The sequence below is a fragment of the Cyprinodon tularosa genome, unplaced genomic scaffold (genome assembly GCF_016077235.1).
Source record: "Cyprinodon tularosa strain WSP-4 unplaced genomic scaffold, ASM1607723v1 ctg312, whole genome shotgun sequence".
Lineage (NCBI taxonomy): Eukaryota > Metazoa > Chordata > Actinopteri > Cyprinodontiformes > Cyprinodontidae > Cyprinodon > Cyprinodon tularosa.
The window spans coordinates 266327-281026 of NW_024039022.1; the positions used below are offsets into that span (position 1 = coordinate 266327).

Genomic DNA, 14700 nt, shown 5'->3' on the forward strand with positions numbered 1-14700 from the left:
GCAAACAGAAAAAAAAGAAAATTCAAAGAAACCAGCTATATCAGAAGTTGTCATGTGTTTTAGATAGAATCAACTCAAATAAAAATCCATCTGGCCTATAAAAGCATCGAAGGAAAATTTGGGAACATTTTTCTCTCTGCTTTTTCTCACCATAGCAACTTCATCTGCTCGGTTTTTGTTTTGCTATGACTCCATCCTGGTGAGAAATATCAGCTGGGCTGCTGCCATCAACATTTTCCATTAGATGACAGAGTTATGCCTGTTTTACAGTTCTTAGTCCTGTTTCTCTCCTAGACATAGCCATAGGCTCAGCTTATACTTACTTCCCAACTTGAAACATATCTTAGAATGCTTTTTCATCCATTATTTAAAGATAGAAAAAGTCTGTGACAGCTGCAGACCTACGCAGACATGGCCATCAACCCTAGCTGAGAGGTCTGACAAGAGGAGTATCAATCAAAAGTAAAACCAAGAGGCCAATGATTTAGGGATGTCCTGATACTATTTTTTATGTCCGATATGAAACCGATTTTGCAGCTTTGAGAACTGGCCGATACCGATATTGACCCGATACGATATTAGAATGAATCATAACAGCTTTTATTACTTATTTTATACTGTAGAACGGAGGTCTTCAACAGGGAGTCCACGGAGGTACTGCATGGGCGTTGCGGAAGTTTTGGTTGATTAGACTTTTTTTCCCACTAATTGAAATGTTTTAAAATCCACATTAACATGAATTCAACACGCTGAGATAAACTGAGGCAGAAGATGTCTTTCAGTCATCAATGCACACATTCAGCGACACACAGGAGCTCTTTCAATCTGGGCACCATTTCATTCACAACACCTGTCCCATCAACCAGGAATCAGAATCAGAAATACTTTAATAATCCCAGGGAGAAATTACTTTTGTTACATGACTCCATATGTAATAGAGTGACTATAGAACCAGTTTGATATAACACAGTTTCATACCATATAATTAGGGCGTCCCCATTCCATCTCACCATCAGTATGGGGGTCCTTGGCCTAGAAAACTTTGAAGACTCCTGCTGTAGAATGTTAGCGAAGGCTTGATCAAGCAAAATTACTAAAAAAGGGAATAAAGGGTACGAAAACAACTGACCCATGTAAATTTAACCAATGAGTTACAAAAACTTTTAAAAGAAGCAGAGTGTTTCTATCAACAATAGAAGATATTGGAGATTTTAGATGACAGCCAATAAAATCCAATATTGTTTTTGGCTAATATCGGACTGATATCTGATATTGATATCGGATCAGGACATTCCTGAAATGATAACTCTAGAAAAGCTGCAAGGAACCACAACTCAGGTGGGAGAATCACTAGACATTGCAACTATTGTTGATACTGTCCATAAATGTGGCCTAAATGAAAGAGAAGTGAAAAGAAAGCTGTAAGAATACCTCTTTGCAATTTTCCACAACTTATCTAGTGGGCAAAGCAAGCGTGTGGAAGATGGAGAGGACACCAAAAATGTAATTTTTAAGCTGACATGTAAAGTGGTCTTTAGGAAAGAAATCTAAACATTGATCTCTAAAGTAAAACATGGCGGCCATGCGGTGGGCATGATCATCTTCCTTAAGGAAATGTAATCTATTTGAGCCCTCTGAAGACTTGAACCTCTGGTGGATGTGAACCATCCAGAAGGTGTACGATTCTAAACATATAATCACATCTAGAATGGTTTACTGTTGCTCTATACCAAAGTTCAAACCCCATATAAGAAAAATGTTTTTATTTTTAATCTATTTAAATAGTTAAATACATCTATTATGCACAATGTTGTGTTTATCTGCCATGTGTAAAGTCAGAATTCTAAGAAAAAAGTCAGAATTCTGAGATTAAAGTCAGAATTCTGAGATTAAATGTGAAAAGTCTTTAACTCTGACACGGATTCAGATCCCAATTAGTATCATTTACATACATAACAAACAGCCACTGTACTTTCCTATAAAGGACACCCTTCAGAGTATGGATGTACTGGCAGAAACACATGCTGGTTTGGTGCACACGTCCAGATTCACTTTTCATTCCCAAAACTTAAAATATTTTGAACATAACAGGCTCTGTTTACTGTAATGTGATGTCCATGAAATGGCACATACATGCTCGAAAGAAAAAAACAGTCCAACTCCCTTTAAAAGTCTGAGACTGACCAGTCCAGAGCCGTGTCTTTGTACATGCATGCGTTTAGGCATCTGTGTGGGGATGTGTGTGTGTGTGTTGGTGGTGAGGGGCAGAGGAGGGGTGGTGGTTCCTTATCTGCAGACCACAGGCAGCTTTTGAGGCTTTTATCAGCAGCCACCACATTGTACTAGCACATCCTCTTGTCCAGCAGGGAGCGGAAAACTCTCCTTGCTACATGGTTCCCTTTCTCTCCCCCCTCTATTTACTCTCCCACTTCTCATTTGCCAGAACCAGAACTCTGGCAACCGACTAGATCATTGTATCTTTTTGGCCAAGAAGTGGAATACGGATAGACAGATTGGTGAATGACAGATAGGTGAGGATGATACAGTGACTGAAGGGGTAGGTGAAAGGGGACCACAGCTGTCACTCTTCGTGCTTCAAGTACAGCAAAGACTTTCCTTCAACTGTTTTTTTTAAACATTTTCACTTATTTGTGTTTTGTTTGTGGTTTTATAATGGATTAACAGCAGTCTAAAGGCATTTTTTGAGTAATGTCAGACGGTTTGGCTCCAGTTCCGACCTCAGACTCTGACAGGCGGACGCTGACAGGCTTACATGGAGTGCGGCTGAGCAGAGGGAGGAGGGAGACGGTGCTTAAGTGCTGCGCACATAAAAGATGCACCTTCTCAGAGCAGTTCAACTCTGATGGATTTCGCAAGAGAGACAGGGAAGGAGCCACACATGATGTGTCAGTGAGTAATCGCATCACTTCAATTATATGTTCTTACATTTTATATTTGTAGACTGGATTCAAGTTGTCTGTTTATGTTTTAAAATTAAATAAATAAGGTGTGTTTTGTGCACCATATGGTAAAGGAAGAAAAATAGAAAATACTTTTAGGGAATTATAGTTATAATGGAAATATTTAGGTTTAAAACAGATAATTATGGTTCTGATAATATAATTTAACAAAAAAATATTTTCTATATTTCATCAGTTAATTTTTTTTCCCTGCAAACACCTTTAAAAATGTACATTTTCAAAGAATCATAGTTTAAAAAAATGTATGTGAGAAATGAAAAAGAAGAAAATGCTTTAATTTGAATTGTGTTGTGTAAACTAGTAATTTCTATTAGTTATTTACAGTCTAGATAGATTTCTATCAGAGCTCTGTGTAGATGCGACTTCCACTAAGCTTCTTTTAAACCAATTTACTGCATTATTACCGCTGTGTTTAAATTTACCTGCTCTGTAAAGAGATTTCTTTGAATTCAAGTGTAGGAGTCGTCCCTAGACATCTCGGAGAAGACGGAACTGTTAAAAATACAGTCACGATGACCAGAACATACAAAACAGGAACAATTGCTATTGCAAAACCTGAAAATTAGATGTACTTTTGCACTGCTGGGGGGGAAAAATAACAGTTTCTCCTTAAAGTAGAGCAGCTAATTTTCTCAGTGTTCAGCAAAAAGTCTGCATGATCAAATCTGGAGCATAAAACTAAAATAACAGAGATGGATTTTAATGACAGCTGAAGAGATGGATGTGTCAGAACTGATCTTTTAAGCATATGTACAGTGTATCCTGAAATTATTATTTTATTTATTCTTTCTTTTGTTCAGCAGATTCTTTGATATCAATCCAATCTTCAAGGATCTGGGACGTCTCGAATCCTTCCAGGGACTTTGAGTCACATCCTCAAAGTACACACACGCTATAGACAGATGAACGGACTAATGAAGAGGAGTCACTCGGGACATTTTCAGAGTATAAACTTTGCCACTCAGGATGTAGTGTTAGAAAATTACAGACATCCACGTTAAATTTAGATCAGAGCACCAGATCAGCCTCTTCTGTATGTCCAGGGCTGAAGACGTCAGCCTTCCTTCAGAGCTGCTCGGCGATGCATTTGTCACCTAACAGTGACCAGAAAGACACAACAATATCCAAGACATAAGATACTCTGAAAACACTAATAGGATCTGAAAAGTTTCAGATTAATCTGGGGAAACTTCTCCTTTAATGGGATTGAGAAGACCTAAACAATACCAGAACTGAGTTTAGGTTAGAGTTATAGCCAGGAGACACATTTACAACTTTTTACTGATTAACATGAAATCATTTTTTTTATTTACCTGATGTAGAGGCAAACTTTCTGAAAGAAGCACAAGGTTGATAGTGACTGTTTGTGTCAAAGATCTGACCACCATGATGGAGAAAGCAAGACAATCTGTTTCACCTGCCTCCCCTCTGGACGTACCTCGTCCCACCTCCTCCTCCTCCCCGTTATCTTCCACGTCTTCACCCTCCTGTGCTTCTGTGGAGCCCCACAGTCCCACCGGGTCCTTGGATCCCTTTAGAAGCCCACACACAGTAAATGAAAGCAGGGTAATAGAACATATGAGCGTCTCTGCTGCAGCCAGCACTCGGTCTCCCATCATCCTTACAACAGTGTTAACCAGTCACCAAGCAGGTGCACATGATCCAGCTGAGTCTACCGTTAGGGGGATGGAGCAAGGCGACCAGGTGGGGAAACTGGAGGAATCGGGGAACAAAGGCTGCAATGCTGCTGGTTCAAAGGAGGGGTCTCCGACTCTCTCTTCTCCACCCCCACTCCTCCCGGCTCCAGCCAAGACTTCGCCGTGCCCAGTGCCGACCTCCGCTTCCACCACAGCCATCTCCTCATCATCCTCACTCTCTCATCTTCCTCCTAACATTCCAGTCATCAGCCTGGGTCACAGCAAGCCTCCTCTACCTCTCCCCAATACCCCTTTGACTGCCCTGCACCCGATTCCCAGCCTCATCCACGGACCCCATGGGGACATCCGGCGCAGCCAGCAGAGCTGTTTAACCGTGGTCGGTCCTGGAGCTTTGGGATTATCTGGAGGCCCCTCTACTGGTCCCCCTGGGCCCCTCTTGGCTCAGCAATACCTGCCTGCTCACACATTTCTCACCAGGTGAGGTTTGACTTTTGTATTCCTGTACTGTATGCAATTCCTAACGTTTTTGCCTGATAAATTCTATAAATTCAGTATAGTTTTTATCTTTTTTTAATTATAATTTTTACATAGTTCTACTTTCAGACTGGATTGATTGATCCTGCCCTAGAACACAACAGGATTCAGATTCACTTAAATATGCTTTGATTTGAACCCATTATAATGTCGATTTGAAAGAAGGTGCACCTGCAGTCCTCTGCATCCCTACACCCTTATGCTGCCAACACCATCCTTCTTTTTAAAATGGTATCTTCAAGTCAGTTTTGTGTAAGGTTTTTGCATGTTGAACAAAAACTTTTATTATGGTTTCAGTGAACAAAGCACTTTTAAATAATGACTTTTCCATAAAGCAGGGGTTTGTGTGCATAATAATTAAACCCTGTAATACTTTTTCCATTTTTTTCGATGCAGCAGAGATCTGTGAGATGTTTACGTTTTAAATAAATAAAAAACAATCTGAGCTTTGGAATGGCAATGTTCTCCCTCTCCTCTGTAGCATCTGTTTTGTCTTGAGCTGTTCATCAATATTCAAACTCAAACCTGTGTGAGGTTGTCATAGAACAGTTGGATTTATACTGATACATTTTGAAATGATGGACTAATGATACAATTTTTTTGTTATTTAGGGGCATGAGAAAAAAAACAAATATTCCATTCTTTCTGTTTATATCAAAAAAGGGAAAACTTTACTTTTGCAAGCCTTTTTACGCATCCTAAAGATGTTTCACATGGAATTATTTGGATGCTTAAATGGTGATTTCAAGATCTATTCACCTTTTCTTTTATAACCTTAGCTCTTTTATCTGGAACAAAACAACTCTTTTCTGGTCCTATGATCAAGGAAACAACTGAATTAGGTGCCTGGCATTTTTTTTTTTTTTTTTGCAGCCGAAAGAATCCTGATAGTCTGAAAACTGCAGGATTGCTAAATGCATTTTTAAATAAAACTGAAATGATCCCACCAACAAAACCAAAAGACAGTTCAGCTAGAAACATTCCTTCAGCAGTGAACATTATAAACCATGGCTGTGAGTGCCTTCCTGTAGTGTGAGCTGTGAGGAAGATCATTCTCACGCAAAACAGTTACTTAACAATGTCAAGTTTTACGTGAAATCCAAAAACCCGGATTCCATGACTTCAGAATGTGACTGTGTTGCTCTTTTAAGTGGAAATACAAGCAGGATGCATGCTGTGACGAAGGAGCTTGATGTTTATTAAGCTAAATTTACTCCTACTTTTAAGATATTTATATTTTTGCTACAGGTTTTAATGTATTTAGTTTTACTTCCTTAATAAAGTCTTCATAACAATCTACACCCTAGCTTTTTGATCACCAAGAGCTGCTTTAATGAGTGAATAAACAAAATTTATCTTTTTTTTTAATCATTTTCTTAAAACATTTGAGATGTGGTAAGTTGATCTGAGTGGCAAGAAAATACACTTTTCTTTTTTTTTTTTTAAAACACTTGAATTTTTCTTAGATAAAATGACATTCAGCAAACAGACAAACGGCAACGCAGAAAACCTCTCAAAGATCTCGTTTGGGGTGCATGAACCAGCAGCTTCTCGCTCACTTCTATGAAGACGGTTTTAATTTGTGGAGATTTTACCATAATTTTGCAGAACTAAGAAAGACAATGGGTCATTTTTTTTACTATGAACTGATCTGCAGCTTCTGCATCTGTCTTAGTATACAAGTCTAAGTAGGACTTTCCCTGCTTTTTTCTCACTATAAACAGTAGAATAGCCAGAAGAAAAATTTCTATTTATAAAAGTTTTATAGGACTAGGCTAAGCCACTGAATCAATGCCACCATAACAATCACACCCTCATTAATGCCACACTTTTTCTTTACACTCTCTTGTGTGTAGCAGCATCTGAAGCCATAGATAGTAATACTACCCAGCTTGGCTTGTTCTTACCTTTACTGCATATTCATGCAAATTTTTTGTTTGATGTGTGTTTTGATTGACTAGCTCCTATCTAGGAACCTCAGGAGGAACCTATGGCATCAACAACAGCATCCGCATTAAGAGGAGGCCTTCATCTCATTATGAGATGGAGATCAACGAATGTAAGTTTCCGCAAAGATTTAGAAGCCATTTTTTTCTATTTATTTTTCTACAGGACTGATCTAAAGCCTGACCTTTTTGTTAAAGTAAACTAGTCTTCTTACCGTTTACTATCTGTGACCTCCTCCCTCAACACAATTCTTTTTTTTTATTCCTGGCGAATATCTGAGAAATCACTTTATATCATGGAGAGAAAACAAGAAAATTTTTTAAAACAGTTTAAAGATGTTAAAAGTTTAGACATTAAAGGGAAGTTTCACAAATAAGTGCAATAGGTTTATACTTTTGTTTCTCTTTTAGTTTTAGACACAGCAGCGAAACATATGAAAGAAATACATTATTTCCTAAAGCAATCACCTCATAAAACTACTTTCATTATTTTAAGATCAACATCTAAAATCACACCAGATTGCCACAGAAAACAATGTGATGTGGATCTTGCAGCACAGCTAATAATTGTAGAGTGATTAATCCTGATATGGATTCATTTGAAGATAATGCACTGACTGAAATGAGAAGCCGCATCTTATTGTACAGTTATAACATGTTACACATGCAAACTTAAACAAAAACGGGTCCCTGAGCTGAGGATGTGGGGTTTTCCTCTGTAGTTAATAATCCTCTACTCTTCGTTGTTCTTTCATTTGTGCACAAGCTGGCTGAACGCAATTTTTCTCAGTGAATGCAATGAAATGAGACTTTCTAAGCTATTTAAATTTCTAGCAAGCAATAGAACCTTTTTTATTGTGGAATGAATACTTAGAGCTTATTTGGACACAATTTAATGATATATCTATTCATATCTATGGAAGAGGATTAGAGCCACTGGAAAGAAAAAAAAAGTTAACTGATTTTTAAATTTGATTTCAGTTTAGTATGGGGAAAAAGACAGAATTCTGACTTTAATCTTAGAATTTTGACTTTATATCTGAATTCTGACTTTAATCTCAGAATTCTGACTTTAATCTCAGAATTCTGAATTTTTTCTCAGAATTCTGACTTTTTTCTCAGAATTCTGACTTTAATTTCAGAATTCTGACTGAATTCTGACAATAAAAAAAGTCAGAATTCTGAGAAAAAATTCAGAATTCTGAGATTAAAGTCAGAATTCAGAGATTAAAGTCAGAATTCAGAGATTAAAGTCAGAATTCTGAGAATACTAAACTGAAATAAAATTTAAAAATCAGTTAACTTTTTTTTTTTTTTTCCACTGGCTAATCCTCTTCCGTAGATATCCCCAATTTAGCTTCTGTTGTTCTTTTTTTTTTTTACAAAAATGTGTAAGCTCCCTATGCCAGTTTGTAAATCATACAACAATGGCAGAAAGCCTACACAGAGGATTTAATTCAGTTCGAAAACAATATTATAGAGTTGTTTTTTTCTTTTTTTTGTTACAGCAGTAATAATATTAATGTGCAGAAAATAAAGGTAATTATAAAGACAGACTTCCATAGTCATTTTTAAAAAGTTCCAAAGAGACTTGTTTTTTTTCACATGAAATATACCTTTTGGGGGAAAAAACACATACACATGTTGTGTCACGCTATCCTTATGGGGACTTTCCATTGACTTGTATTCAAATTGCATTCATTTCTATGGCCTAACCCCGACCCTTACCTAAGCTTAACTTATATTCAATTCACACCTTAGTCCTGAAGCTAGCCCCCACTCCAAGAAGAGAACTTTGCATGGGGAGTAGTCCTTGACTCCACAAGTACCTATAAGTCTCTAAAATGTAGCATATTTCCAGGAAAATGTCCCTTCTGGGTAAGAAATACATGTCCACACCCCTCAGTCAGGTTTTTAACATGCTATTCATTCAAACCTAATTTTTGTATGAAAATTTTTTCTTTATTTTTCTTATTTAATATTCTAACCTTTAATGAAATGTTTTTATTTGTTTATGCTGAAACAAATCATAACATAAAGGCTTTAAATATGTCATATCTGTGTAATTCATCTATATAATGCGTTTCATCGAGCAAACAACGTTAATTAAATAGATGAACTTTTCAGTCATATTCTAATTTACTGAATAACTGTATTAACACTAGAGAATGCAGCTCAAGAGAAATTAATTGCTTCAACTGGTAACAAGTAATTCAATCCAGTTAATTCAACTTTATTTTTACAAATTGCACGTTAGACAAATCAAATTAAACCTAATTCAATTACATGTTACCAGTTGAAGCAATTCTTTAGGGGCTGGAGGTGAAGCTGCATTCTCTTTTTAAAGTGCACTGTTCTGAAATATAAAACAAATTTTAATACAGTTTTTACCTGATCGAGATGTAAAGGCTGTGGGCAGGAGTACGCTTCCTACAAATTATGAGAGAAGAGTTTCAGTCTGTTGTCTTTAGAAAAAGGTCCATTTTAAAAGGATCTGTCAATATTAACAACCAGAAATTCTTCACAAAGCTCTTAACAAGGTGTCTGTACTAAAGCGAGGATGAAGTAATGGTAGACTCAATGAGGACGATGACGAGGCTAATTTGTAAAAAGTTCTGGACTCATATTTATCACAATTAATGGCTCAGTTAGCAAAGCACTACTCTGGTGATTTAGAGGCCTAAATCTTAGTTAAAAAGATTCTATAGTTAGGATAAAAGTGTCTGAAACCAGTATGAAACATAAAAATAATCATTTTAATCAAATATCCCCAAAATATTTTAGAGAAAATATTTATTTTCTCTTTATGTGCTCCAGATCCAAGATGGCTCCCGGTTTAAGCAGATGGTAGTTCTTTACTAAACCTGAGTCATTTTCCAGAACGTGAAACAACCACAGAAAAAGGCTTAATTCTGACTTTTGCTTCACTTTTTCTGAAGACATTATGTTACCCTTATCCAGAAGCATGGATAGTGGCTTCAAGTCATGTTTAAGAGACTCAAAGACCCCTGAGTATGTGTCGAAACGGCCTCAGAAAAATTGCAAATGTACAGTATGGTTGCCTCCAATTTAAACTTGTTTTGTGGTTGCCATGAACAGGATGACTGAGAATTTAAACAGGCAGAATGTAAATCAGTTTTTCTTGCTGTGAATTAAATAAACATAAATATTTATCTTTAACTTGTGTAAACTACATCAGCAAAGAAAGTCACTAATTGCTTAGTAGAGCAGTTTCAGAATTGTTTTTATGAGTATATAAAATATACCACACTACACTACACTACACTACACTATACTATTCAATAGCTACTGCTTTGAGTCAGTAGCTAATGGGGATCTAAATAAATAAAGAATAAACTCCCTGTGCTTTAATAATTGAAATGAAATGTATAGCCGACTGTTTAAGAAAAAATACCAATTCAGTCTTTTTTAACCACTATTAGACTGTTCAAATAAATAAACATGTACTGTCTTGTCTATTTACGCAGCCTTTTTGTGTTTCTGTCAGGCCCTCCTCAGAAACTTGCCCGTCGGGTGTTCACTAACAGCCGTGAGCGTTGGCGGCAGCAGAATGTGAACGGAGCTTTCTCTGAGCTCAGAAAACTTATTCCTACTCACCCGCCTGACAAGAAGCTCAGCAAGAATGAGATCCTGCGTCTGGCCGTGAAGTATATCAACTTCCTAGTCACACTGCTCAACGACCAGGCCCAGGACAAGAGCAGGGAGGAAGACAAAGCGGGGGATGGCAGCAGTACTCCTGGGTTGGACGGTAACGGTCAGAGGACTTGTTTTCTGATTAACACACCACCTGAGACAGCCCATCCTGCTGCTGTGGCAAAAGCCCACAGAGATTCAAGTGACTCAATCATCGCATTGGCAAACTCTCCGGCGACGTCAAGCTGCTATGGAGACACGGACAGCGATGAGAGCTTTGGGGCTAAGACCTCTTTGGTAACACACAGTATTCTGGGAAAGGTAAAAGGCCAGATGAGGATGGTTGCTGCCACAAATGATGAACGGTGACTAAGAAGGACAGCTAAGAAATACCTCCACAAGCTCTGGCAAGGAAAAAGTATTTGAAAAATCAGAAGCTACCAATGATATTAGAACTGTGAGTGTTTTTTTTTACTTGTTTTTGTGGTTTTTTTTGCTTCAAATCATCCAGTGTTTTTTAATCCTCTCCTAACTAGAGTGAATAAAATGTGAATTATGATGGTATATTGCTCTGTTTTCATGTAGCCATGTTGCAAAGATTGCTCATGAGGCTGTGAGCATAATTAATGCTTTGCATTGGGAAGGTTAAGGGATTACTTAACATAGGAAGATCAGCCAACCAATAATCTAAAAAACAGTTACACTTCAAAAAATAAACTTTGCCCTCTTTCATATTTAAACACCTTAAAACCAAAAGCACGAATGAGCTTTATAGAGACTATTGATATACACATAACTGAGAAGTTACAGATAAGATATGGTTTCCACTCCTTTCTTTGATTATATAAATCTGAGAAGTCTGGCATTGTATTTTCATTGAGCACCGTCTACTCTGATACCCTTAAATAAAACATAGTGCAGTCAGCTGACTTCAGCAGACTGAAAAGACTCAACCTGTGTGTAATTTTGGTATACAACTAGCCCAAGATGTCTGTGAAGACTTGTTTCCACTCTGTAATATGTTTCAGGTTTAAAGATAACGTCTTATCTATCTCATCAATTTTGGTTTGTTCATGTTAATGACAAATCTTCCTCATGCTCAAAGGTTACCTGTGGAGTACCACAGGGATCAGTGCTAGGACCAATTCTCGTTACTATATATATGCTCCCAATCTGTAGAGTTATTAGACAGCATGGGATTAATTTTCACTGTTATGCTGATGATACCCAGCTATATCTGTCTATAAATCCAGATGAAGCTAACCCATTAAATAGTTTACAGGCATGTCTTGAAGACATATAAACCTGGATGACTTAACTTGCTGCTCCTGAATGTAGACAAAACAGAAGTTATAGTCTTTGGACCAGAGTCTTTGAAAAAGAAGCTGATTAGCCAGTCACTTCATTTGGATGGGATTAAACTGATTTCAGATAATAAAGTAAAAAATCTTGGTGTTATTTTTGATCAGGACCTGTCATTTAAATCCCATATCAAAGAGGTTTCTAGAATTTCCTTCTTTCATCTGAGGAATATTGCAAAAATTAGAAATATCCTGTCCAGGGGTGATGCTGAGAAACTAGTCCATGCATTTGTTACTTCAAGGCTGGACTATTGTAATTCTTTACTATCAGGAAGTCCACAAACTGTAGTTAAAAGCCTTCAGCTGATCCAAAATGCTGCAGCCAGAGTTCTGATGATAATAAAAAAGAGAGATCATATCTCTCCTATCCTGGCTTCTCTTCATTGGCTTCCTGTTAAATCCAGAATAGAATTTAAAATCCTCCTTCTCACATATAAAGCCTTAAATGCCCAAGCTCCATCTGATATCAGAGATCTGATTGTTCCTTATGTTCCTAACAGAGCACTTCGCTCTCAATCTGCAGGTTTACTAGTGGTTCCTAGAATTTCTAAAAGTAGAATGGGAGGCAGATCTTTTAGTTATCAGGCTCCTCTCCTGTGGAACCAACTACCAGTTTTAGTCCGTGAGGCAGACACCCTGTCTACTTTTAAGGCTAGGCTTAAAACTTTCCTTTTTGATAAAGCTTATAGTTAGAGTGGCTCAGGTTATCCTGAGCTATCTCTATAGTTATGCTGCTATAGGCTTAGACTGTTGGAGGACATAGGGACCCCTTTTTCATCATTCTGCTTCATTCCATCTCTATTCTCCCACTCTGCAGAATCTGCTATTTTAATCTCTAAAGTTATGCTCTCTCTGCTTTTTCTCATAGTAGTTTTGTCTTGTCTTTTCCTGTTTGGCTGTAACTCCATCAGCTGTGCTGCTGTCTTCAACACCTTTGTTTATAGATGTTCGAGATCTGCCTGTTTTTCCAGTGTAGTCCTGTTTCTCTGACTGTAACTGGCTGGATGTGCTCTCTTCATCCTCTGACATGGGAGCTGGCTCAGAGCTCATCTGCCTGGCTGTGCTTCCTGGATCGGGCCGCCTTTAAAAGTTGCCTTTTGCATCTATGCTTCTTTTTCTATGTCTGCTTCTGTCCCTTGAACCCCACTTAGCCTCAGCAGATGGTCGCTCACACTGAGCCTGGTTCTGCTTAAGCTTTCTTCCTGTTAAAAGGGAGTTTTTCCTCTCCACTGTCGCTACAAGCATGCTTAGTGTGAGAGATTGCATTCGAGCCAATGAGTCGATGCAATTAACTGGCTTTCCTTAGATAAAAAACTTGGAATCAATTTCACTGTAGGATCTGGTGAACTGTAAAGTGTCTTGAGATGATGTGTTGAGAATTGGCACTATAAAAATAAACTGAAATGAATTGAATTGTTGTACACGTGGTAATGGGGGAGTGGCAGCCTAGTGGTTAGGGCATAGAGCTTCCTGAGCTTCTGAGTTCGAGCCCCACTGCCACAGACTGCCACTCTGGGTCTCTGAGCAAAGACCCTTAACCCCCGATTGCTCCCAAGGCACCCCACGATGGCAGCCCACTGCTCCCCAAGGGGATGGGTTAAGTGCAGAAGTAAATTTCTCCCATGTGAGATCAATAAAGTTTAATTATTATTGTTACAACAGTTAAGATCATCCAGCAGCTTTTGTTAGCATCCATCTTACTTTGGCTTCATATACCTAAATCAGTCAAGACAATTAGGTCACAGTGGAAGTACATCCGAGGTGCCATAATATCCACAGTGCAAAAATGATCTAGAAATAAGTAAACATTTCTGTAAATTAAGTATATTTACCCTTAATTTGAGAAGGTGAATAAAATGATTTTCCAATGGAATGAGTATTTTAACTCTAAAAATAAGAGAATTCGATAATATGCACTTGAAAAAACACAATTCAATTGTTCTTTATTTTTCATGTAAATTGTCTTATCCCATTGGTGAGTGTGTCACTTACCTCCTCAAATTAAGAAAAAATGCACTTAAGAAAAAAAATGACTTATTTAGACTTTTTGCAGTGCATCCATCCATCTTCTCCTCCTTATTCCATCGGGTTCTTGGTGGGGCCGGTGCCTTTCTCCGGCAGTCTATAGGCGAGAGGCAGGGCACACCCTGGACAGGTCGCCAGTCTGTCGCAGGGCAACACAGAGACGCACAAATGTGTACAACCATGCAGAGATGCTCACACCTAAGGATAATTTAGAGATGCAAATCAACCTGTCATATTTTTGGACCGTGGGAGGAAGCCGGAGCACCCAGAGAGAACCCACACATGCACAGGGAGAACATGCAAACCCCAAGCATACATACTAAGGGCCAAGAATCGAACCCAACACCTTCTTACTTCAAGGCAACAGAGCTACAAAATGCATCTGGCACAGCGGGCCACTGTGACAGCAAATCCCATAATATTTTCCGAGGAGAGCTCTCCACGCAAAGCATTCTGGGATATATATGCCTCTTCTGAGGCCTTTCTTTTCTTCTCTTACACTTCGTAGACACATTTTCTCTTACAACCCTCGGCCATTTTC

The 14700-nt window shown here is 38.1% G+C and overlaps 1 protein-coding gene across 2 annotated transcripts; it reads left to right on the forward strand.

The window, feature by feature from the left end:
• Positions 1-2366: 2366 nt before the first annotated feature.
• lyl1 (LYL1 basic helix-loop-helix family member) lies at positions 2367-11332 on the forward strand. 2 transcript variants are annotated; one of them, XM_038292428.1, is made up of 5 exons: positions 2367-2531; positions 2686-2910; positions 3785-5116; positions 7135-7232; positions 10628-11332. In XM_038292428.1, exons 3-5 carry the CDS (start codon positions 4368-4370, stop codon positions 11140-11142), a joined length of 1362 nt encoding a protein of 453 aa, XP_038148356.1. In that variant the 5' UTR covers positions 2367-2531; positions 2686-2910; positions 3785-4367; the 3' UTR covers positions 11143-11332. The 2 variants fall into 2 exon arrangements, with proteins under 2 accessions (XP_038148356.1, XP_038148355.1); XM_038292427.1 differs by having other exon boundaries at positions 2367-2910; positions 3782-5116.
• Positions 11333-14700: the final 3368 nt, after the last annotated feature.